The 22,756-nt window shown below is 43.6% G+C and overlaps 1 protein-coding gene across 8 annotated transcripts in view; it reads right to left on the bottom strand.

The window, feature by feature from the left end:
* LOC125626659 (uncharacterized) overlaps positions 1-22,756 on the bottom strand; it is a 73,234-nt gene that overhangs the window by 12,542 nt on the left and 37,936 nt on the right. For all 8 annotated transcript variants that reach the window (XM_048829913.2, XM_048829904.2, XM_048829921.2 and 5 more), the window contains 7 exons: positions 21,382-21,858; positions 19,682-19,731; positions 18,210-18,331; positions 17,336-17,456; positions 13,254-13,287; positions 9,916-10,011; positions 9,372-9,487 (listed from right to left, as the gene is read on the bottom strand). In XM_048829913.2, coding sequence (XP_048685870.2) covers positions 9,372-9,487; positions 9,916-10,011; positions 13,254-13,287; positions 17,336-17,456; positions 18,210-18,331; positions 19,682-19,731; positions 21,382-21,858 — 1,016 coding nt within the window. The remainder of the gene's footprint in view (positions 1-9,371; positions 9,488-9,915; positions 10,012-13,253; positions 13,288-17,335; positions 17,457-18,209; positions 18,332-19,681; positions 19,732-21,381; positions 21,859-22,756) is intronic.

Here is a 22,756-nt window from a genome sequence, read left to right as displayed (position 1 = left end):
GGTGGCTTCAGAGAGTTCGGGTACTGAAGTCGATGCTGATTTTATGGTTTTTCTGTTCACGGATGTAGGCTGTCAGAATTGCGCCCTAAAAGCTGCCCATGGGTCCCATTGTGGCCACTGTAACTGGAATGGCATGGATGGGCATATCCAGGGGTTAGCCAGCCCTGGTGGTAGACCCTTGTTTGGGTCTGATTTTCTTTTGTATTTGGTTGCTGTTGGGGAAGAATGGTCAGAAAAGAAGACAGCTTCCTTTTCTTCATCTTCTTCATCTCTTGAAAATGGTGGTGCGATGGGAGAGTGGGGTTGGTCTGGTGCCGTAGGTACCGGCGAATCCGCCGTGCCAAGTAGAGGAGAGTCAGTGCAGATGCAATCCGAGTTGTTGAAGTTTGTTCGGCAGACATTGGTGCTACTGTTTGCGGTGCCACTGCTTTCGGTGCCAATCACTTGTGTGTGGCCTTTCTCGGCACCGTGGTGTCTTGACTAGGTTGTTCTATGCTCTGTGCCACTATCATCAGTGCTGGAGGGGGTGCCATGGTTTGCAGCATCGGTTGCGGTGCCATTCCTTTCGCTGGGGTAGAGGATGCCGTAGAGTAGGAGGAGGAGGCTGAATGGTGCCTGCTGCTCGACTCCTTAACTTTGCCGGCAGAGGTCCCCTGGCAGATGGTGCTGGAGGTGCCTGGTGTATTGAAGGTGCTCACTCTAGAGAAGCTTGACATCGAGGGCACGGATCTCGCCAGAGACTGTTTCTTTTTTAAAGGTTCTCAGCTTGGAGATGATAACGCTCTCTTCCTTGATTTCTCTGAGGACAAGGCACTAGCTCTGTCCAGTGATATGGCCCCAGGGGAGCCACTTGTGGATTCCGTTTCGAGGGGTCAATGTTTTCTCCATTAGGATGCATTTTAGGCAGAGATCCCTATCTCTCCTTGCCCTTGCCTTTGGGTTACTACAGTGAGCACACTTTTGAGGGATGTGCAACTCCCCCAGGCAGCAGACACAGAGTGAATGTCTGTCTGAGACCAGCATGGCATCCTTCTAAGATGTGCACTTTTTAAAATCTGGTGATCCAGGCATTTTTGTTTTTGTCCCTCTTCAAGGTTCTGAGGATGGGGAGAAAGAAATGTAAAAGCTACATCTACTTAAATCCAAGCTTAAACTAACTATTAACACTATAAGTACTATCCTAAATCTCTAAAATCTAACTAAAATCTGCTAACAGACTCCATCTCAAGCCGAGGACAGTTGAGAAGGAACTGAGGAGGTCAGTGCATGCACGTGCCCGAAGAGGTGTCAGCGCCGCCACAAGACAGCTCCTGCGCAAGCGCACCCCAACCAGACACTGCTAGCAAAATCTCCGATCGACAACGCTGGGACGCACCGCCATCTGAAATGGAGCACCCACAGGGACACCACTCAATGAAGAACCTGACTCTAGAAGTTATGTTCCTCCAGTCGTGGAACAGAAATTTACCATGTGACTTACGTACTCCCTCAGAACTAATCAACACCACTTGAACTTCAGATATTAAATTTTCACAGTGAACAGTTAGTGAACAATCTATAGCTCAAGAATGATTCAAACAAACAAGTAAAGAATTTCAAATAATGAAGACATTCAAGAAAATCAGACTGCTCACAGAAAATTTGTTATGTGAATTGGTTCTGAATTATTGATATTGCCACTTCAAAACTTTGAAAGGAATCACTCATATTTGGGGCTATTTTCTGCCCCAGTTATTGATAATCACAAAGATAATACAATTAACCACTGAAACAATAGTTACATTATAAGAAATTTTACAGAAATTTTACAATTGCTTTCTAATAAGAGTCGCATGACACATGACTGGAGATGCCTAAAGAAAATGAATGAGTCGAATCCTACATTATGGACTCCATTATACCTGTAGCTAGCTATAACAGGTTCTTTATGGGCCTAGCATTACTTCAATTTGCCCACCAGTACTCAGTTTCCTTTCTACTACATTAGTTTGGATTCTGGCCTCACTTCCAAGACAAACAAAAGCAGGCCAAGCACAAAACAAAGAATTTCCTTTGCCCTTCCCCAGGATTTTATCACAAGTCTCAGGATATTTGGTGTTTTTCGTAAAGCCCCAGCTCCTAGAGTTGTGTGATTAAATGAGAATCTCAGCTTTCATTTAAACAGAAGGGTAAGTTTCTAGCCCTTCCAGTTGTGGAGAAAAGACTGAAAACATGAAACGAAGGCTCAAAACTCAGAAGTCAAACAGAAAGCACCTACTTAAAAAACACATGATTTTTAAGCCAATTGCATGATTAATTTTTTAGGGCCTGACTCATGATTTTTGGCCCTTTTGGGATGGCAAGCCCCATTCAGGGGTTGAAGTGGGGCTTCCTCCAATCCTCACTGGAAGCTCCGGCCTGAGCACCTAGACAAAAACTGATGGCAATCCTGCACCTCCAGCATACACCATTGCTCTATTGTGGCAGGCCTTTTCCTTCTTTTACTCTACCTCTTCCTGGGTCCTTTGATGTCTTGTCTCCTCAGGCCCTGAGAAACTTACTCCTCCTCAGGGTTCCTGCATCTTCACCAACGTTTTCCACAGACCCTCCTGGGCTCAGTGCCTACCCGGTTCTATAAGTGATCAGCCCCACACAAGGCCTGGTCTTTCCAGAGAACTCTCCCCAACAAGTACACGCTCCCCTCTCTCCTTTCTCCCTCCCGCACATCTCCAGGCACTTTAAGGAAAGATTGCCCTTTAAAGGGCCTGCTTTTTCTCCCACCATGCACTGCAGTTCTGCCCACAATTACCAAGCAACTGTGAAAACTACATCTCCCAGAAGAGAAAGTTACTCATCTTGCAGTAACTGAGGTCATTCGAGATGTGTGTCCTTGTGGGTGCTTCACTCCAGGTGACGGTGTGTCCCAGCGCCATTGATCGGAGATCTTCGGTAGCAGTGCCTGGTCGGGACGCACGCGCTCAGCTGCTGTCTTGCAGCGTCGTTAGTGTCTGCCTGAGCACACGTGTTCCGTACCCCCTCAGTTCCTTCTCTACCACAGAGTGATCTGATTAGTACTCCAAAGTAGGGGGAAGAGGGTAGGTAGTGGAGCACCCACAGAGACACACATCTTGAAGAACCTCAGTTACTGCAAGGTGAGTAACTTTCTCTTCTTCTTCGAGTGCTGTCCCTGTGGGTGCTCCACTCCGGGTGAATTTGAAGCAGTACTCGCTATGGTTGGTGGGCTTTTGGACTGAAGGACAATGGTAGACAGTACCATATGGGCGACTATGGTGTCTGCCATGGTATCCCATGTGATGGCATAATGTCTGGCAAATGTGTGGTCAGATGTCCACGTGGCCGCCTTGCATATGTCTGTAATAGGTACCTTGTGAAGGAAGGCAATGGATGTTGACATTGCTCTAGTAGAATGAGTCCTAACAGTCTCTGGTGGTTGAACATTCTGGGTCTGATAGCAGGATCTGATGCAGTCCGAGATCCACTTGGAGAGTCTTTGCTTAGAGATAGCCTCACCCTTTGATCTCTTGGTAGTAGAAACAAATAGCCATGGGGATTTATGAAATGGTTTAGTTCTGTCAAGATAGAATGCAAGAGCTCATCGGACATCAAGGGTATGTAACGCCGCTTCCTGTGGAGTCGTGTGAGGCTTGGGATGGAATACAGGTAAGTATGTTGGCTGGTTAAGGTGGAAGGTAGACACCACCTTGTGGAGGAATTTGGGGTGGGGTCACATAGCAACCTTGTCTTTAGAGAAAATGGTGTAGGGAGGGTAGGCCATCAGGGCGCTTATTTCACTAACCCTTCTCGTTGACATTCTGGCAACCAAGAAAGCCACTTTCATGGACATGTTGAGCAGGGATGAGGTAGCCAGGGACTCAAAAGGAGGTTTCATAAGAGTGCGGAGAACTATGTTGAGACTCCAGGAGGCTACTGGTGAATGAATTCCATGGTAGAGATGTTGCAAGCCCGTGAGGAAGCGTTTCATGGTGGGGTGGGCAAAAAGTGAATAGCCGTCCAGAGTGTCACAGAAGGTGGTAAGGGCGGCGAGGTGTACTCTGATAGAACTGAGCGAAAGCCCATCCTGTTTTAGTTTGAAAAGATAGTCTAAGATGTCAGGGAGGGTTGCAGTCTGGGGTATTAGGCATCTGTGGAAGCACCAGATGGAGAAGCGTTTCCATTTTTGCAGGTAAGCGTTACAAGTGGAGTCCCTTCTACCGTGCAGGAGGACGTGTTGGACCTGTTCCGAGCAGGCTAATTCATGGGATTGAAACCATGAAGGAACCACACCATCAGATGGAGTTTCCAGAGCTGCGGATGAAGAAGCCAACCACGGTTCTGGGAGAGGAGATCTGGTCTGTCAGGGAGAGTCCCAGGAGCACGGATGGACATGCGTAGCAGGTAGGGATACCATGTCTGTCTGGGCCAAGCTGCGGCAATAAGTATGACCTGGGCCTTGTCCTCTGTGAGCTTGCATAGAACCCTGTGTATCAGTGGAATCGGTGGAAAAAAGTGTACATGAGGGAGTTGTTCCAAGGAATGAGGAATGCATCCCCTAAAGATGCGTTTCTGAGTCCTGCTCTGGAGCAAAACAGATGGCATTTGCGGTTTTGAGAAGTGGCAAACAGGTCTATCGATGGAGTGCCCCAGTGGGAGAAGAGCTGTTGGAGTATCATGGGATGTAATTCCCATTCGTGTTCCTCGGAGAAGTGTCTGCTGAGCGTGAGATTGATGTGCAGACGTGTCTCTGATAGGGACCAGCAGCCCTATGCCTTGTGGTCGCCTAGGTGCACTCCCCAAACTATCAGGGAAGCGTCCGTGGTAAGCATGAGTACTGGGGAGTGTGGATGGAAGGGAACACCCGTGCATAGGTTCTCTGGTTTTGTCCACCAATGTAGGGAGGCCAGTAAGTTCGGTGGCGGAGTCAGTGTTCTGCAGAAACTGTCTCTGTTGGGTTTGTAGTTGGAGTTGAGATGTCAGATGGGGTGGGATCTGAGTTACTACAGAAAATTCTTTCCTGGGTATCTGGCTGGTGAATCTTGCCCATATGCTCAGGGTTTAGCTGATCGCCATATTTGGGGTCGGGAAGGAATTTTCCTCCAGGGCAGATTGGAAGAGGCCCTGGAGGTTTTTCGCCTTCCTCTGTAGCATGGGGCACGGGTCACTTGCTGGAGGATTCTCTGCTCCTTGAAGTCTTTAAACCACGATTTGAGGACTTCAGTAGCTCAGACATAGGGGAGAGGTTTTTCGCAGGAGTGGGTGGGTGAGATTCTGTGGCCTGCATTGTGCAGGAGGTAGGACTAGATGATCATAATGGTCCCTTCTGACCTTAGTATCTATGAAAACCCTGAAGGCATCTCATGTGCAGCGTGGCGTATTTGACCACAAAGGTGGTGGCTGCCACGTGACCAAGAGGCTGAAGGCAGGTCCGTGCCTGTATTCTGGGGCGAACAGAGATCGTGTGTATGAGATGTGTAATAGTGAGGAATCTCTTGTGTGGAAGCGAGGCTCTAGTTCGAATCAAGTCCAGGTGCGCTCCAATGAACTCTATCTGCTGTGTAGGTATTAGGGTGGATTTCTGGAAATTTATTTGCAAGCCTAGACTGTGGAAAAGGGAGAGGGTAAAGTTTGTCGCATTTAACGTCTCGTCGTAGGAGCTGGCTTTGATAAGGCAGTCAGCTAACTAGGGGAAAAATATAATGCTGTGTTTGCGGAGGTGGGCTACAACTACAGCTAGGGTCTTGAAGAATACCCACGGTGCTATGGAGAGTCCGAGTCGAAGTACTCTGTATTGAAAGTAGTTGTGTCCGAGTATGAATCGCAGGAAGCATCTGTGTGCTGGATGAATGAATATATGAAAATAGTCATCTTGTAGGTCGAGGGCTGTGAACCAGTCCCCTTGTTCCAGCACAGGTACTATTGTGCCCAATGTGACCATCTTGAATTTTTGTACACTACTGTGTACATTTTGTACACAAACTAGGGCACTAATTTGGTCTAAAATAGGTCTCCACCCCCTGCCTTTCTTTTGGGTCAAAAAGTAGTTGGAGTAGAACCCTTTCCCCCGATGTTGCGTCAGTACATGTTCGACTGCATCTAGGTAGAGAAGATGAGCCACCTCCATGCGGAGAAGGTGCTCGTGAGAGGGGTCCCTGAAGAGGGACAGGGAAGGGGAAAGGATGGGAGGGGGAAGATAAGAAAGGGATGGAGTAACCTGACTGAACTATTTCCAGGACCAAACAGTCCTGCGTGATCTGTTGCCAGACATGGTGGAAAGCCTGGAGGCGGTAGCCAATGAGCAAATAGGTGGCGGAGTCAAGGGGTGGTTGCGCAGAACCCCTGACCAGCACTTCAAAATTGTTATTTGTTACCTGATAGGTGGAAAGTAGTTGGTTGCGCCTGGTTTTGCCTGCGCCTAGGAGGTCTGTTGTGGTTTCTCCCAGTGTCATACTGGGGTCAGTGATATTGATATTGTTGTGCGCGGGGCATCTGATAAGGTTGATACCGTGTTCTCCTGGGGATGGATGGGTATACGCCCAATGTGCGCAAAGTGGCTCTAGAGTCTTTCATTGTGTGAAGGACTTCATTGGTTTTTTTGGAAAAGAGTTTATCTTTGTCAAAGGGGAGATCCTCCACTTTGGTCTGCAAATCTTTGGGGATACCGGATGCCGAGAGCCAGGTAGACCTGCAGATCACCTGCAGTGGTGCAGGCTGCTGGATCAGCCATGTCCATGGATGCTTATAGTGCCATCCTAGACACCAACTGACCTTCGACGAGGACTAACTTGAAGTCCACTCTCATGTCCTCCAGTATATGGGAGGCAAAATCAAAGAGCTTGTTGTAGTTGTCATAGTCATAGCTTGCAAGGGGGGCAGAATAATTTACAATTCTAAATTGCAGAGCAGAAGAGGTATAAACCTTGCAGCCCAGGAGGTAAAGGCATTTGAGGTCCTTGTCCTGCAGAGTGGGCCAGTGGTGTGGCTGCTTTGTTCTCTGCGTCGCGGCATCCACCACAAGAGAATTGGGTTGTGGATGGGAAAATAAGAAATCGACATCCCTCGCGGGCACGTAGTATTTACATTCAGCTTTCTTGCCTGTTGGTGGGATGGGGGCAGGGGTCTGCCAGAGAGTATCAGCTGGTTCTAGGAGAGCTTCATTTATGGGTAGTGCGATCTTTGAGGGTGCAGAGGGATAGAGGATTTTGAGGAGTCTATGTTCTGTCTCCTGGACTTCCTCCAAAGGGATTTCCTGGCTGAGTGCCACGCTCTTGAAAAGTTCCTGGAATTCCTTAAAGTCGTCCACGTTTCATGGAGGTGGAGGCATGAGGGCATCCTCTGTGGCTGATGGCAAGATAGGAGCCAGTAAATCCGGGAAGGGTTCATAGCCCACCTCTTCAAGAGGGGTTTCAGGAGCTCTAGATGTTTATTGGAGCTGGGGATACAGGCGTAGGATGAGTTTGCGGTCCAGTAGAAGGGGCACAAGGAGGAGCAGTGCCAGGAGCCGACCACGGGTACCACTGAGGCCAGGGCACCGGATAGGGAAAGTTGGGTCCCAGCCACTGGAGGACAAAGTAGGGAAACTGAGGCTGATTCTGATGATGCGCCATGTCTTTGGGTATGTATGGCTCCGGTGGAGGGGGAGACTCAGGCAGGGAGAACTCCGCCTGCTGCTGTGTGTTGTTCTCTATCAGTGAAAGTAGCCAGGTCAGGTGGTGAGAGCTGCTGTTTAAACAGTGAGTGCTCCATGTGGAGGAGCAGAGAGTCAGGCTCAGGGGCCAGAGATATCTTGCTGATGCAGGAATTGTTGCTGCTCCCTAGGCTGGCGTGCTGCAGAGCGTGAAGTGTGAGCGGCAGCCCAGAGTGATTTTAGTTTCACTTTTGTAGGTGCCACGAAACGTTTGTTAGAGCCCCGCAGGGGGTCTGAATCTGCTCCAAGGGCTGCAGGCAGGCTCGGTGCTGACATTCTTGTCGGCACCGGGGTGGAATGCATTACCAGCACAGAGTCCATTGTCGGTGCCGGCAGGACTGGTGCTGAGGAGAGGTTCCCCCTGCAGGAAGTTAGGTCCCTGCTTTTGCATCCTGCATGAGTTGCTGCTGAGGTGCTGGGGAAGCCAGAGTTGCCTGCTCTCGGCACTGTCAGCACCAAGGGTAAAGACCTTACGGGAGATCCTTTACCCTTTTGAGTGTCTCTGAGAGGAGCCATTAGGGCTTCCTGTCTCTTCGCATGAGAGGGTGAAGCCGTGCTCCCGGTCAGTTCTGACTTGGCAGGGGAGCGTGAGGGAGAGGGTTTACTGCCCTTCTTCGTAGGCGACTGCAGAGCTTTCTCCATGAGGAGCGTTTTTAGCCGCAAGTCTCTGTCACGGCGAGCTCTAGTTTTTAAGTTGGTGCAGTGGAAACACTTGGCAGAGACGTGTGTCTCGCCAAGCCATTTAACACAGAGTAAGTGCCCGTCAGATAGCAGCATAGACTCCTTGCAGGAGCCACATTTCTTAAACCCTGGCGACCACAGCATAACGAAAGTATGAGCGGCCAGGGAAGTCTCAACAAGAGACTAACTTGAGGGGGGGGGGATATTTTTTTTTAAACTAACGAACTATGCTAAAGGAAAGGGAGAACTGGGAAATGGCTAGCTAACTATTTCTATTTTTCTCTGCTTATTTCTCACAGTAACCAGGGAAGAGATGAGCACTGCCCCAAGTCCCGTCTTCAGCCGACGACAGTTGAGAAGGAACTGAGGAGGGGGGGGGGGGCGGGACGCGCGTGCTCAGGCAGACCCTAACGACAACGCAAGACAGTAGCTGAGCGCGTGCGTCCCGACCAGGCACTGCTACTGAAGATCTCCGATCAACAGCGCCGGGACGCACTGTGACCTGGAGTGGAGCACCCACAGGGACAGCACTCAAAAAAGAATCCTGAGTTTTAAAGGGCCAAGCTCCGTTAATAGGCAGACCGGCAGTGTCTGCTATTAAAGGGGCCAGCAATCTCAGCTACAGTAGCCAACGAAATTATGGTAAATTTGTCAGTCTCATACCAGCATACTTCTCAAAAAGTTAACTACAATTAAAGTCAAAGGGATAATCTCCAACCAATTAAAAATTTTGGCATTAAAAATTTTACTCAATGCTCACAGGCCAATTTAGTGAGTTTTTATCTTTACCATATTATTAATTATTATTATTTGTATTATAGTATCACAGAAGCCCCAGGCATGGACCAGAACATTACTGTGTTAGGTACAGTACAAATACAAAATTAAAGGATGGTTCCTTGCCCAAAGAGCTTACTATCTTAACCATTCTAATATAAATATTTAAAGCATTATGTAGCCATATTTTTCTGGTTTTATCCGTTTTTCTTTTTTTTTTTAATGTGTTTACCTGACCAGAAGCATGTCCCTCATCTGCTGGTGACTGTATTTCCATTGTTTTTCCTTCCTTCTCTCCTGAGACTGGAGTTCCTTCAGTATCCTTTCTATTACATTTCTCTCGATCAGCTGTAAGTAAAACTGCAACTATAAATACTGCCTGATGAAACTTAGAACTAAACAGAAGCACAACTTCCTCTCCTCCTTAAAAGAAAAGTACATTCTTATGTAAGTAAATTTGTAAGTCTAGGAAATATGGGTTGCAACAATTTTTCAGAACTATGCTAAGGCCTTTTTGGTGGATGGTGGGTTCTTGACCAGAGTTTTGTCTTAACATGATTTAACGCACCTGATAATTCCTGGAGGACTAGTGTGGATACACTAAACTGATTTTGAAAGTGATTAGACTAACATACACTTTCAAACTGCATTTAAAATTGGATTAAACTAATGCCAGTATGGGAAAGACTAAAAACACTGATCAAACTTCCTGCTGAATTAAACCTTAGAGTCTTCAGCAGATCTCAGAGAAAGTATTAAAAAGCCAGAAAACTCACCTTGGAGTGCTAAAATCTTTTCATCACAAATGCTCATGACTTTTTTGATGCTGCCTTTTACTTGAAAGGATTCAGTTCTTGGATTATTTTCTTCTTCTGAATGTGGGATTCCATGTGGGGGAAAATTTAAAGTATTAGTATGTTTAGGCAATATGCACTCAGAAGGCAGTTTAGTGTCAGTCTCCAAAGCCAGGGAGTCCATCCACCTCAAGAGTCTGATACTTTTACTCAAAATAATTCCTTAAATTGGTACCATTTTTACAAACATATGGAGATACAATAAGATAAGGCAAATGTGTATCAAGATAGCACAGAAAAACAGTAGTTCTACAAAATACTGCAGAAACAGTTGCACAATTTTTGCTAATCAGTGATGTGGTCTTGATGTATATGAGGAGTTCTCGTTAATGTTAAGCATAACCTACTAATGTTAACAGGAGTTGAATATTTATTAAAGGTATAAACTACTTCATCTTTCTATATGACTCGGTGTTTCTACATTAACTTGACTATTTTATGTATCACTGCTTTCATGATTAAGCAAATGTATGTCAATAAATCACAGTAAATAAGAGTCAGACTATAACTAGTAGGGTAGAAGTTAATGTGCATCTGAAATGAGGAGGAGCAGCAGTTCAAGTTGTTTACTTCGTGAACTCATGTGCCTACAGAAAGATTAAACTGTTCTGATTCTCAGGGTCCTCTTTACTTTTTTTGAACATATAAGTTAGCACCAACTTTCTAGTTTCCATATACTGATTTCTGCTTTTAAGAGAAAGGATGGAGTCAGATCCTTGATGTATAGTGTATATTCCTCTCTTCTCAGGAGAGAGTTCATTGATGAGGCAACATGATAGGATACAATTTGGGAAAGAAACAATAGGATACAAAAATAGAAAGTCTCCTAAATAACTTTTGGTAGGGCTCATGTACTGATGCTAGATAAAAGGACTGTCCCACTGTCACAAAGAGAACAAAAAGCTAAATTGAAAAGGCGCCTCTGCTGTGAACATTTATGCACAGGAGTAACTTTACATAGGTCGAAACAACAGACTGGACTTCTACATAGAGTGCTTCAACCAATGTGCACGGGCTGAAATTGTGGAAAAGCAGCATCACTTGCCCCATAACCTCAGCTGTGCAGAGCACAATGCCATCCACAGCCTCAGAAACAACTCTGACATCATAATCAAGAAGGCTGACAAAGGAGGTGCTGTCGTCATCATGAATAGGTGGGAATATGAACAAGAGACTGCTAGGCAGCTCTCCAGCACCACTTTCTACAAGCCATTACCCTCTGATCCCACTGAGGGTTACCAAAAGAAACTACACCATTTGCTCAAGAAACTCCCTGAAAAAGCACAAGAACAAATCCGCACAGACACACCCCTGGAACCCCGACCTGCGGCATTTTATCTGCTACCCAAGATCCATAAACCTGGAAATCCTGGACACCCCATCATCTCAGGCATTGGCACTCTGACAGCAGGATTGTCTGGCTATGTAGACTCCCTCCTCAGGCCCTACGCTACCAGCACACCCAGCTATCTTTGAGACACCACTGACTTCCTGAGGAAACTACAATCCATCGGTGATCTTCCTGAAAACACCATCCTGGCCACTATGGATGTAGAAGCCCTCTACACCAACATTCCACACAAAGATGGACTACAAGCCGTCAAGAACACTATCCCCGATAATGTCATGGCTAACCTGGTGGCTGAACTTTGTGACTTTGTCCTTACCCATAACTATTTCACATTTGGGGACAATGTATACCTTCAAATCAGCAGCACTGCTATGGGTACTCTCATGGCCCCACAGTATGCCAACATTGTTATGGCTGACTTAGAACAACACTTCCTCAGCTCTCGTCCCCAAATGCCCCTACTCTACTTGCGCTACATTGATAACATCTTCATCATCTGGACCCATGGAAAAGAAGCCCTTGAGGAATTCCACCATGATTTCAACAATTTCCATCCTACCATCAACCTCAGCCTCGACCTGTTCACACAAGAGATCCACTTCCTGGACACTACAGTGCTAATAAACGATGGTCACATAAACACCACCGTAGACCGGAAACCTACTGACCGCTATGCCTACCTACGTGCCTCCAGCTTTCATCCAGACCACACCACATGATCCATTATCTACAGCCAAGCTCTATGATACAACTGCATTTGCTCCAACCCCTCAGACAGAGACAAACACCTACAAGATCTCTATCAAGCATTCTTACAACTACAATACCCACCTGCTGAAGTGAAGAAACAGATTGACAGAGCCAGAAGAGTACCCAGAAGTCACCTACTACAGGACAAGCCCAGCAAAGAAAATAACAGAACGCCACTAGCCATCACCTTCAGCCCTCAACTAAAACCTCTCCAACGCATCATCAAGGATCTACAACCTAGCCTGAAGGACGACCCATCACGCTCACAGATCTTGGAAGACAGGCCAGTCCTTGCTTACAGACAGCCCCCCAACCTGAAGAAAATACTCACCAGCAACCACACACCACACAACAGAACCACTAACCCAGGAACCTATCCTTACAACAAAGCCCGATGCCAACTGTGTCCACATATCTATTCAGGGGACACCAGCATAGGGCCTAATCACATCAGCCACACTATCAGAGGCTCGTTCACCTGCACATCTACCAATGTGATATATGCCATCATGTGCCAGCAATGCCCCTCTGCCATGTACATTGGTCAAACTGGACAGTCTCTACGTAAAAGAATAAATGGACACAAATCAGACGTCAAGAATTATAACATTCAAAAACCAGGCAGAGAACACTTCAATCTCTTTGGTCACTCGATTACAGACCTAAAAGTGGCAATTCTTCGAGAAAAAAGCTTCAAAAACAGACTCCAATGAGAGACTGCTGAATTGGAATTAATTTGCAAACTGGATACAATTAACTTAGGCTTGAATAGAGACGGGGAGTGGATGGGTCATTACACAAAGTAAAACTATTTTCCCTTGTTTATTCCCCGCAACCCGCTCTCCTGCTGGTAATAGCTCACCTTAAGTGATAACTCTCCTTACAGTGTGTATGGTAACACCCATTGTTTCTTGTTCTCTATGTATATAAATCTCCCCACTGTATTTTCCACTGATTGCATCCGATGAAGTGAGCTTTAGCTCACAAAAGCTGATGCCCAAATAAATTGGTTAGTCTCTAAGGTGCCACAAGTACTCCTTTTCTTTTTACATATGTGACAAGTCTCTTCGCATATGTAAAGTTATGTATTTGCCAATCGGGGCCTAAAGCAGTATTTTCATGCATTTAATATTCACTCATATTTTATATAGTTGCCTACCTGTTGGATCTTTAGTTGCACCTTCTGGTTGCTTCTAGAAGAAAACAAAAAGAAAATAAATGAGTGGAAAATACTGACCATTTCACTTTTCTAATGAAAAGTGGCACTATTTAGTAGTTTGTTGCGCTGAAGGGAATTTTTTAAATAATCTTCTGGATTCATTTCATAGTGGGGCATAATAGTAACTATCATGAGTTGTTGCCTGTCAAATAATTTTATTTCAAACTCTAACCAGGTACATTAATTCTTGTGCTGAAATGACTTTACAGAATCATTTATACAGTCATTAAAAAAGGATCTTAGTTCAATGAGCTGCATTATCTTCAGAAAAAAGAAGTCCTCATTCTACTTTAATAATTATACTGTAGGAATATCCGTATATTAAGTGACTGCAGAGTCAGGCCCTCTGGCCCCAGTCATGGAACGATTTGTGAACATAGTCCCACTGAGTTAAATCTCTGCAAAATTGAGACTTGTGACTCCAAATAACAGTCCTAATTCACTCTATGAAATATTAAATGAAACACTGTTAATGGAATATCACAGCTGACACATATTTAACAAGCACCAAGGTCAGAAAATTCAGTTATGTTTCACACAGCAGCTGCAGTTGAGCCCCAGATGTATATACAGGATCAACCCTGCCCCCTTCCAAAGCAGAAAACTGTAAAATACAGCAAAACCTCCATGGTTTTATCATGCAAGGTGTCTGGCCATGGAGAGGGTGTGCAGGGGAAAATCACATTCTGTATCATGGAATTTCCTGATTTTTGTGCCTGGGTAATTTCAGTTATAATGCTTTTGTTTGAATTTAATTTCTTTGGCTAGCTAAAAATAATTACACCATGAAATGGAAGTCATAGCACCTGGTCCTGTAACCACTGAAGTCAATGGTAAAATTAACCTCAATATTGCAGGATCCGGTCCTTAATGCACTATGATTACATATGCAAATAAATGCACTGGAGCCTTTGATTAAATATTAAAATAAAACTTTCCACATATATTCAGGTAGCCCTTGTTTGAATTTCCCCATCTTGTAAGAGGAGAGATCTGCCAGGCATTCTGCTAGGTATTACCCCTGGAAATTTCCAGTTTCATTTATTCTATAGGTGGGGCCTTTAATTTTCAGTTTTAATTTAATGTAATTAATTCCCAGGAAATTATCAGTGTTTATTACCACATAAACAAGTGAAAATCAGTGCAAAAAACTATTCATAATTTTTCTGGGTAAATATCAGGATTTATTTGGGTGGATGGAAAGACAGGGGAAAAAAGTATTCAGTAGATTAATGCTTTGAATTCCGTTCATCAATGTGGTTTGCTGCAGAACTAAAACAGAACTCAAAACACAATGCCACCTCTGAGTTTAAGAAAACAATGTCTTTGGAATCCCCAAATAATGCTTTTCATTTGAATAAACAATTTACAGTTGTAGACTTAGAACTATTAGCCTATAAATATTTACATTTAATAATTGAGCCACTCCCTTTGCAGCGCATACACTCAACTTCATCCTTTTCTCCTGTTTTTGTTTTTTTAAAAGCTTTCAAATACTTCCTTGTGTTCTGAAATGTAGTCCAATACAGATTTTCCTTTTCTTCCCATTTTCATGTGTCAAATCTTTAAACCATTATCTGCTAATAGCTTGAAATGTGTACGTGGTAGGCATGAGATTCATCAGTACGTTCAGATGCACACGCACTTCAGAGCTTGTGTGTGCACCTGTTTGTTTATTGTGTGTATCTTCTAGACTAATACATAGCCTTACATGAATGGCAGCTTGGCATAAACACACAGATTAATGTATTATCATAAAACATATATCTCATGCAATGTATTGTATTTTCCTAATAAAACAAGTTATTTTTTATATATTTGAATGATACAAAAGTAAGGTGAAAATCAGAAAAAACTGAATAATACTTTTTGTAAAACCCAGAAATTTTTCGGTAAAAATCAGTTTAAACGGAAAATGAAGGGGCTTATCTATAAGGCACAATATTCTCTGGGGCACAGAACTCATGCAAATTGCCATGACACACTCCATCAAAAAAGCTGCTAGTCCTGTTACGCCTCTCCTAATGCCACTGTAAAAGTAGGAGGAGTGGGAGGAGATTTCTAAAGGAAACGAGGTGAAAGATGGATTACCAAGATTGGGGAGGCAGTCAGGGAACCAATGGCTGACTGGGACTACACCTACACTCTGAGCTCGGAGTGTGATTCCCCTGCTTGTATGCGCATACGAGCACTTGCTCTCAGTGAGCTAGTGCAAGTTTAAATGGCAGTGTAGTCATAGCTGCACAGGTGGCAGCAGCAGAGACACCAGTTTCAGGCAAGCCTGCGACCACAGGAGGACAACAGGATTTGTTCTTGATTAAAAGGCATGCGCTCAGTGGGAGCGAGAGCTAAGGTGAACCAGGGCTGTCTGGGGCAAGCTAGACCTTTCAAGGGCCCCTTGATTATTTTAAGATCCTTTTCTCTTAAATGCTTTGCGCTTATATGATTAAATAAACAACACTACAGTGCTAATAAGCGATGGTCACATAAACACCACCGTAGACCGGAAACCTACTGACCGCTACGCCTACCTACATGCCTCCAGCTTTCACACGATCCATTGTCTACAGCCAAGCTCTACGACACAACCGCATTTGCTCCACAACCCTCAGACAGAGACAAACACCTACAAGATCTCTATCAAGCATTCTTACAACTACAATACCCACCTGCTGAAGTGAAGAAACAGATTGACAGAGCCGGAAGAGTACCCAGAAGTCAGCTACTACTAGACAGGCCCAACAAAGAAAGTAACAGAACGCCACTAGCCATCACCTTCAGCCCCCAACTAAAACCTCTCCAACGCATCATCAAGGATCTACAACCTAGCCTGAAAGACGACCCATCACGCTCACAGATCTTGGGAGACAGGCCAGCCCTTGCTTACAGACAGCCCCCCAACCTGAAGAAAATACTCACCAGCAACCTCACACCACACAACAGAACCACTAACCCAGGAACCTATCCTTACAACAAAGCCCGATGCCAACTGTGCCCACATATCTATTCAGGGGACACCAGCATAGGGCCTAATCACATCAGCCAGACTATCAGAGACTCGTTCACCTGCACATCTACCAATGTGATATATGCCATCATGTGCCAGCAATGCCCCTCTGCCATGTACATTGGTCAAACTGGACAGTCTCTATGTAAAAGAATAAATGGACACAAATCAGACGTCAAGAATTATAACATTCAAAAACCAGGCAGAGAACACTTCAATCTCTTTGGTCACTCGATTACAGACCTAAAAGTGGCAATTCTTCGAGAAAAAAGCTTCAAAAACAGACTCCAATGAGAGACTGCTGAATTGGAATTAATTTGCAAACTGGATACAATTAACTTAGGCTTGAATAGAGACGGGGAGTGGATGGGTCATTACACAAAGTAAAACTATTTCCCCATGTTTATTCCCCCTCCTCCCCTGCTGTTCCTGTCAACTGCTGGAATGGCCCACCTTGATTATCACTACAAAAGGTTCCCCCCTCCACCCCCTGCTCTCCTGCTGGTAATAGCTCACCTTACCTGATCACTCTCGTTACAGTGTGTATGCTAACACCCATTGTTTCATGTTCTCTGTGTATATAAATCTCCCCACTGTATTTTCCACTGAATGTATCCGATGAAGTGAGCTGTAGCTCATGAAAGCTTATGCTCAAATAAATTGGTTAGTCTCTAAGGTGCCACAAGTCCTCCTTTTCTTTTTGCAGATACAGACTAACACGGCTGCTACTCTGAAAGCTTTTTTAAGAAGGTCACTGTAATCAGAAGCTCATAGGCTTCCAAAGGGAAGAACAGCAGATACTAAACCCAGTAGGACCTGCTGGGTAAACATGTTTGGTAAACAGGGTACTGCAGCCTAGGGCCATTTGCGAGTGGGAAAATCATGTGATTCCACTTGAAGAGAGGTAGTCACAGGGTCTGAGACTTGAGGTGGTGCCCTCAGAGAAGGGGCAGAGTTGCAGTTAGCCCTGTAACTGTGACACATGGTTTTTTGCTGTAAACTTTCTGCTACCTACTTTTTCATCTCTATTAGGCCAAATGATTTTCTTTATCTTCATTGCTTTAATTAGGTTTTCACAGACACTACAGGGCTCACATGTGGTGATTAATTCAGTGTCACTCAGATCATCCTCAGTTCTGTAAAAGACAAAAACACTGTCATTTTTATAAATTAGCTCTTTTTAGGTTGAAGTTATTTCTCTTAGCATATCTAAAGCGAGTTCTTCTTCCTTCTCTTCCTCTGCCACTGACCAAAGGAGACTAGTAAAGAACCTCAGCCCCATGACTAAGACTCAGGATATACTGTGGACTCACTGCCATGGGAAGTGATGGAATGAGGGTGCATAGACTCTATCCAAGGAGAAGTCTGTATGGTCCTCCTTTCAGCTGTGTGGTCCCAGCACTGTAGAGATACTATTCCTGTCCTCACACGCACACCCCTGCCCACCACCACCCAGATCCTCCCAGTGTCCTAGCCCAGCTGCCTTCCTCCTCCTCTCTAGTAGGGTGAGGTAACATACTCTAGTGTACCTTTTTGTAATCTTGTCCATCCGCCATTCACCCATGGCTCTCACCACACCCCTCTTCTACATCATAGTATCCATCATCATCCTCCCTCCCCCTTTCCCCATGGTCTCCATTTCCTCTTCCTTGTTACTCTCACATCTCTACAGTTCCCATCAGGTCTACCTACTCCTCTTCCCTCCCCACCTCTATCTCCTTCCTCCTCCCACCCGCACAAATTTAGGTTTTACATCTGCATCCTCCTCCTCACCTCTGGTGACATTTGCCCCCATTCTGCCCCTTCCTCCACCCTCTCTACCTCCCAAATCCACACCCTCTGCCACCACCTCCCTCCCCTTTCATGCCACTATTCCTCACACTTCCTACCTCAGAATAATTGCATTAGCTTCTGCACAGATGATTGCATGCTGGTCACAACTACCATCATCCTTCTGTGAAAACAGACTATTCACTGTCCCTTTTGGAAATCCATTGTAGCCAACAGCAACCTATAATAACACCAGGCAAAAGTAAACAAAACAAAAAAGAATACTTTCCCAGGATCCTGATACATTTAGGCCCAATTCAACTCCCAAAGATTGTCATTGACTTCCATGGGAGTTGCTGTACTGTTGTGCACTTTGATCAGTTCATTATTATTCTTTGAGCATGTAGATTTCCATCTCCAAAAATGTTTGGATTTTGAATCATGAATATTAAATATATCTGAAGTCCCAGTTAGGGTTATAGTCCCTAACAGCAAATCCTGTTTTTAGGACAATTTTTCTTTCAATTTCCATGAAATCTTGTTCATGCAAATTTGAAATTTGCTTTCCATGAACAGATATTTCAGTGAAACCTGATTAGTCATGAAGACAAATGCAAAAAAGGTTGTGGTGCATGCAGTGAAATAATTTAAAAATTTGAGCAAGATTGAAGTGTTTGCCCAGCTGAGGTGGAATTAGTTGTTCATTTTGCAAGTATTTATACTGTAGAGATTGCATGAGTGTAGTAGGACTGGAATGCAGGGAAGTCAGCTGATTAGTAATAATAGGTATCAAATAGAGGGGGCTTTGCACATTCCAAGCACTGTGTAGATATTAAATAATTAATCATCCCAACATTCCTGGGAAGTAGGCCAGGAAGTACTTTTATCTGCATTCTTCACAGGGAGAAACAGACACAGAGGGCCTGATTCTGATCTCACAGTGTTGTGACTCCACTGACTCAGTAATGGACCTCAAAAGTGCATTCCTTAGTCCTAGCCCCATCCTCAGTCAACTACACCATGTTACGTCTCGGCATGTGCAATTGTGTGAAATATGAGTAGGGCTATGGACATACTAAGGCAATAAGTTCTAAGGCCTACGAAAGATTGCAGCTGCACATTTTATTAGCCTTGTTATATTCTATTTGAACGTTTGATTATTTTTTATACTCTGTTAAAAATAGTCTTGTGGAAATATGATGTAATTTTCTCCTTGTGCAAGTTTCACTGTCTTTAAAATCCTTTCAGATTTTGACTTGCATGAGGAGGGGTAGTGTAGAAGAGTTTTTAAGAATCATTATTTATGTCAGTTGAATTAACTTGCTCACTTATGTAAATAATACTGAGAGAACCCACAGAAATGCAGTGCATATCTATGGCAGACGTGAGCTCTTTTAAATATTTCTATGAATCACAATATATTGCACAAAAATCCTACAAGCAAAAGTTTAATGTGACAATCAGCTATAATAGATTAATGTTTGTATCAAAAATGAACACTTGACTGTGAGACTGAGGGGTTTTCCTCGCCATTTTCAAATGATATCCAGACTACTATTAATAGTTCTTGGGCTGCATATATTGTACTTACAATGTCTTCTTTTCTGTAGATCAGCGTCCCCACTCCAGTATTAGGACTGTCTGGCATGAAAAAAAAATCAAACAGTGAAGCTACCAACAAAGTCTCAAGACTTGATTCACCCTGTTGGTGCAAAGATATGCAAAGTACACTTCCCTGAGCCAGAAGGGGTTGCTATTACTACTACTGCCCTCCAAAGGGGATTTAACCAAGGAAAGAAAGTGTTAAGTTGCAGTGAGGGCTCCATAACAGCACCAGCAGTGAAGACTACCCAGGCATGTGGTGAATCAGCACATTCCACAGTTGACTTACCTGAAGGGAAGACCTCAGACCACACAGCCCTATGTCCCTATGCAACCCACCTCTACCCCCACCTGGTGGTGTCTTCTTGAGTCGAAGTGCTAATGTTCTGTTAAATTCCTGTAGCACTCCTTGCTGCTCATTCCAACAGTTATTATATCTCCTGGTATCTCAGAAAAAGCATAAAAAATACTACCTCCACCTGAGAAAGCAAGTCATAATGGTTTCTGCTAAGCCTTCTGACTACACAAGGTGAACTCATCCACTCAGTGAACCAAAACCAATACAATATGACCCTGGGGTTTTTCGCCTTTCTCTGCAGCATGGGGCATGGTTTGCTGGTTTAAACTAGTATAACTTGAAGTATTTAAATCATTATTTGAGGATTTGGTAACTCAGCCAGAGGTTAGGAGTCTATTACTGGAGGGATGGGTGAGGTTCTGTGGTCTGCAATGTGCAGGAGGTCAGACTAGGTGATCATGACTGTCCCTACTGGCCTTAAAGTCTATGAGTATGACCAATCACAACCCAGCTTGAAATGCAAGAAAAGTAATATGGAATACTGTCCCAGAATTGCTTTTAAACTGTTATAAAATTGCTCCAAATTCGCAAATGTTTAATGAACTAAAAACCAGGCAAATCTGATTAAAAAATATATTTTGGACCAATATGTCCGACATCTTGTGTGAGCGCACAAGAGTGGGAGCAAAAGAGCGGGCAAGGGACCAGCCATAACTGTAGTGTCTGCTTTCAGAGCACAAGGATGACTGTCTAACAGCACCCCCTGAGGTGCTAGAAACCACAAAGGGGTGGGGGTGAAGGTAGGGTCATGTCCCTGCTGGCTAGTCAGAGATAAAATGTGAGCCATCCTCCTAGAGGTTAGTGAAATGGATGTTATTCCCTTGCTCACCATGGACCTCTAGGAAGCATTGTGCTTCTTTGGAGCATAATTCTGCATGGAATTCTTGGTAGTGCAGTGTGGCTCTTCACCAAATGCAAGCTGGTCTAGGGTTAAAGGTGCAATCTGGTCCTTTGTTATGGATATTTTTGCCGATCTCTACTACCAGCCTTGAAAGTATCTTTTTCAGATGACCTGTATTGGTTCTGTAATATTGAGGTATAATTAATTTAATCTGGTCTGCATACCACAGGCTAATTTGCTAACATAGGCGATACCACTGTGATATTTCACCTCTAATGTAGCAAGTTAGCTAAACGTATGCACAACTTCCTTGAAAGTCATTACCGTGAATAAGGTCACAGAACTCAGTGTTACAGATTCATAGCTGCTTCCTATATCACGTATTAAATACATATAATTCTTTTCTACCCAGGACTCTAAATCCTGAACCCATATCTTTCCTATACCATATTACTTACTGACTTTACCTTAATACTAATCATTCACTTACCATTTCTGGCTGCTAGTAAGTTACAGAGCTGCAATGCATGAATATACTTGGGTTCTCTTTGAATGGCATGTTTATCCTCTTGAAAATTATTTTCCTTTATTTCAGTATCAATGCCACCTGCCAGTGTCTGAAAAGATTGGATTGCTTTAACAATATCATCTCTGTATGATTCCTGGAATAATTTATCTTTTGTAATATGCGCCAGGTTAAGTATTTCTAAAAGTTTAGGTGATCGTTTATGATCATATACAGAGGTAATTGGAGTGGTGTTCTTAGTATCTGGTGGTGATCCTGTTCGTGGAAAAATCCTTTGCTTCACCGTTTCAACATCTAATATTGGTATGTAGACTGCTGCAGTGATATAGCTTTCCCTAAAGATGTTATCAACATGTTCAGCTTCCATTTCAATGTTTTTCAGATTTACTTCTGTTGTTTGTATTTCAAGATTAGGCCAGTAATACACTTGAGAAACTTGAGCTGTATGAAGAGAAATATATGCAAGATAATATTTAAAAAGAAATATAATAAAGTGGACACACCTTCTTAATTAGTAAAATTAAAGCAGTACTGGAAGTAATTATATTTGTTATAGTTTTTCCATGTATTATTATTTATTATTCATGAGAACAGCAGTGTGAGGCAGTTACGGTTAATACACACAATGGGGTCCTGATCCATGACTAGTGTTCCTAGGTGCTACCACACTACAAATAAATAATAATAATAATCACCCTCTATGTACTGCACCAACTACACAAACATGAAAAATGAGACATTAACAGCTATGTCATTAACAATCTACATCTACCTATTAATCTCAGACATAATACATCCTCTTCACTGAACACATTCAATAAATTGATAACATAGCTCAATCAACAATAAAACAGAAATTTCACCCTTGGAGCAAAACGAATTATTATTAATAGAAATTTTAAAAATTTACATCTTTTGAATTACATATATAATATGAAGCCAGGTACTTATTTTGTCATATTTATTTTAAGAGCTTTGTTGCCACTGTAAATGGAAATCTCAATACAACCCTAAAGACGGAACTGCCCACACATATAAATAATCCATTTTAATGCTCACATAAAGGTACATTTTAAAATTAAATTTCACCACTATAAATCTTAGAAACATAACTCATTTAAAATTCAGCTTAGTCAAGTAGATCTTGATGTTTCTATTTGTTTATAATGTGATCACTTAACTGTGCCTGGACTAAGGATATAAATGATTCCTTTCTATTTAGCAAGGTGTTACCATATTACAGAGTGAATCTCTTTACACCATCCAGGAAGCATTGTTTCAGGTAATGTGATTAAACTGAGTGAAACTACAGACTACTCATATTTATCAAACCACGTGT

The sequence above is a fragment of the Caretta caretta genome, chromosome 1 (assembly GCF_965140235.1).
Source record: "Caretta caretta isolate rCarCar2 chromosome 1, rCarCar1.hap1, whole genome shotgun sequence".
In the NCBI taxonomy this organism is placed as follows: Eukaryota; Metazoa; Chordata; order Testudines; family Cheloniidae; genus Caretta; species Caretta caretta.
The sequence above is the reverse complement of the archived record's forward strand: the minus strand, read 5'-3'. Positions and strand labels throughout refer to the sequence as shown.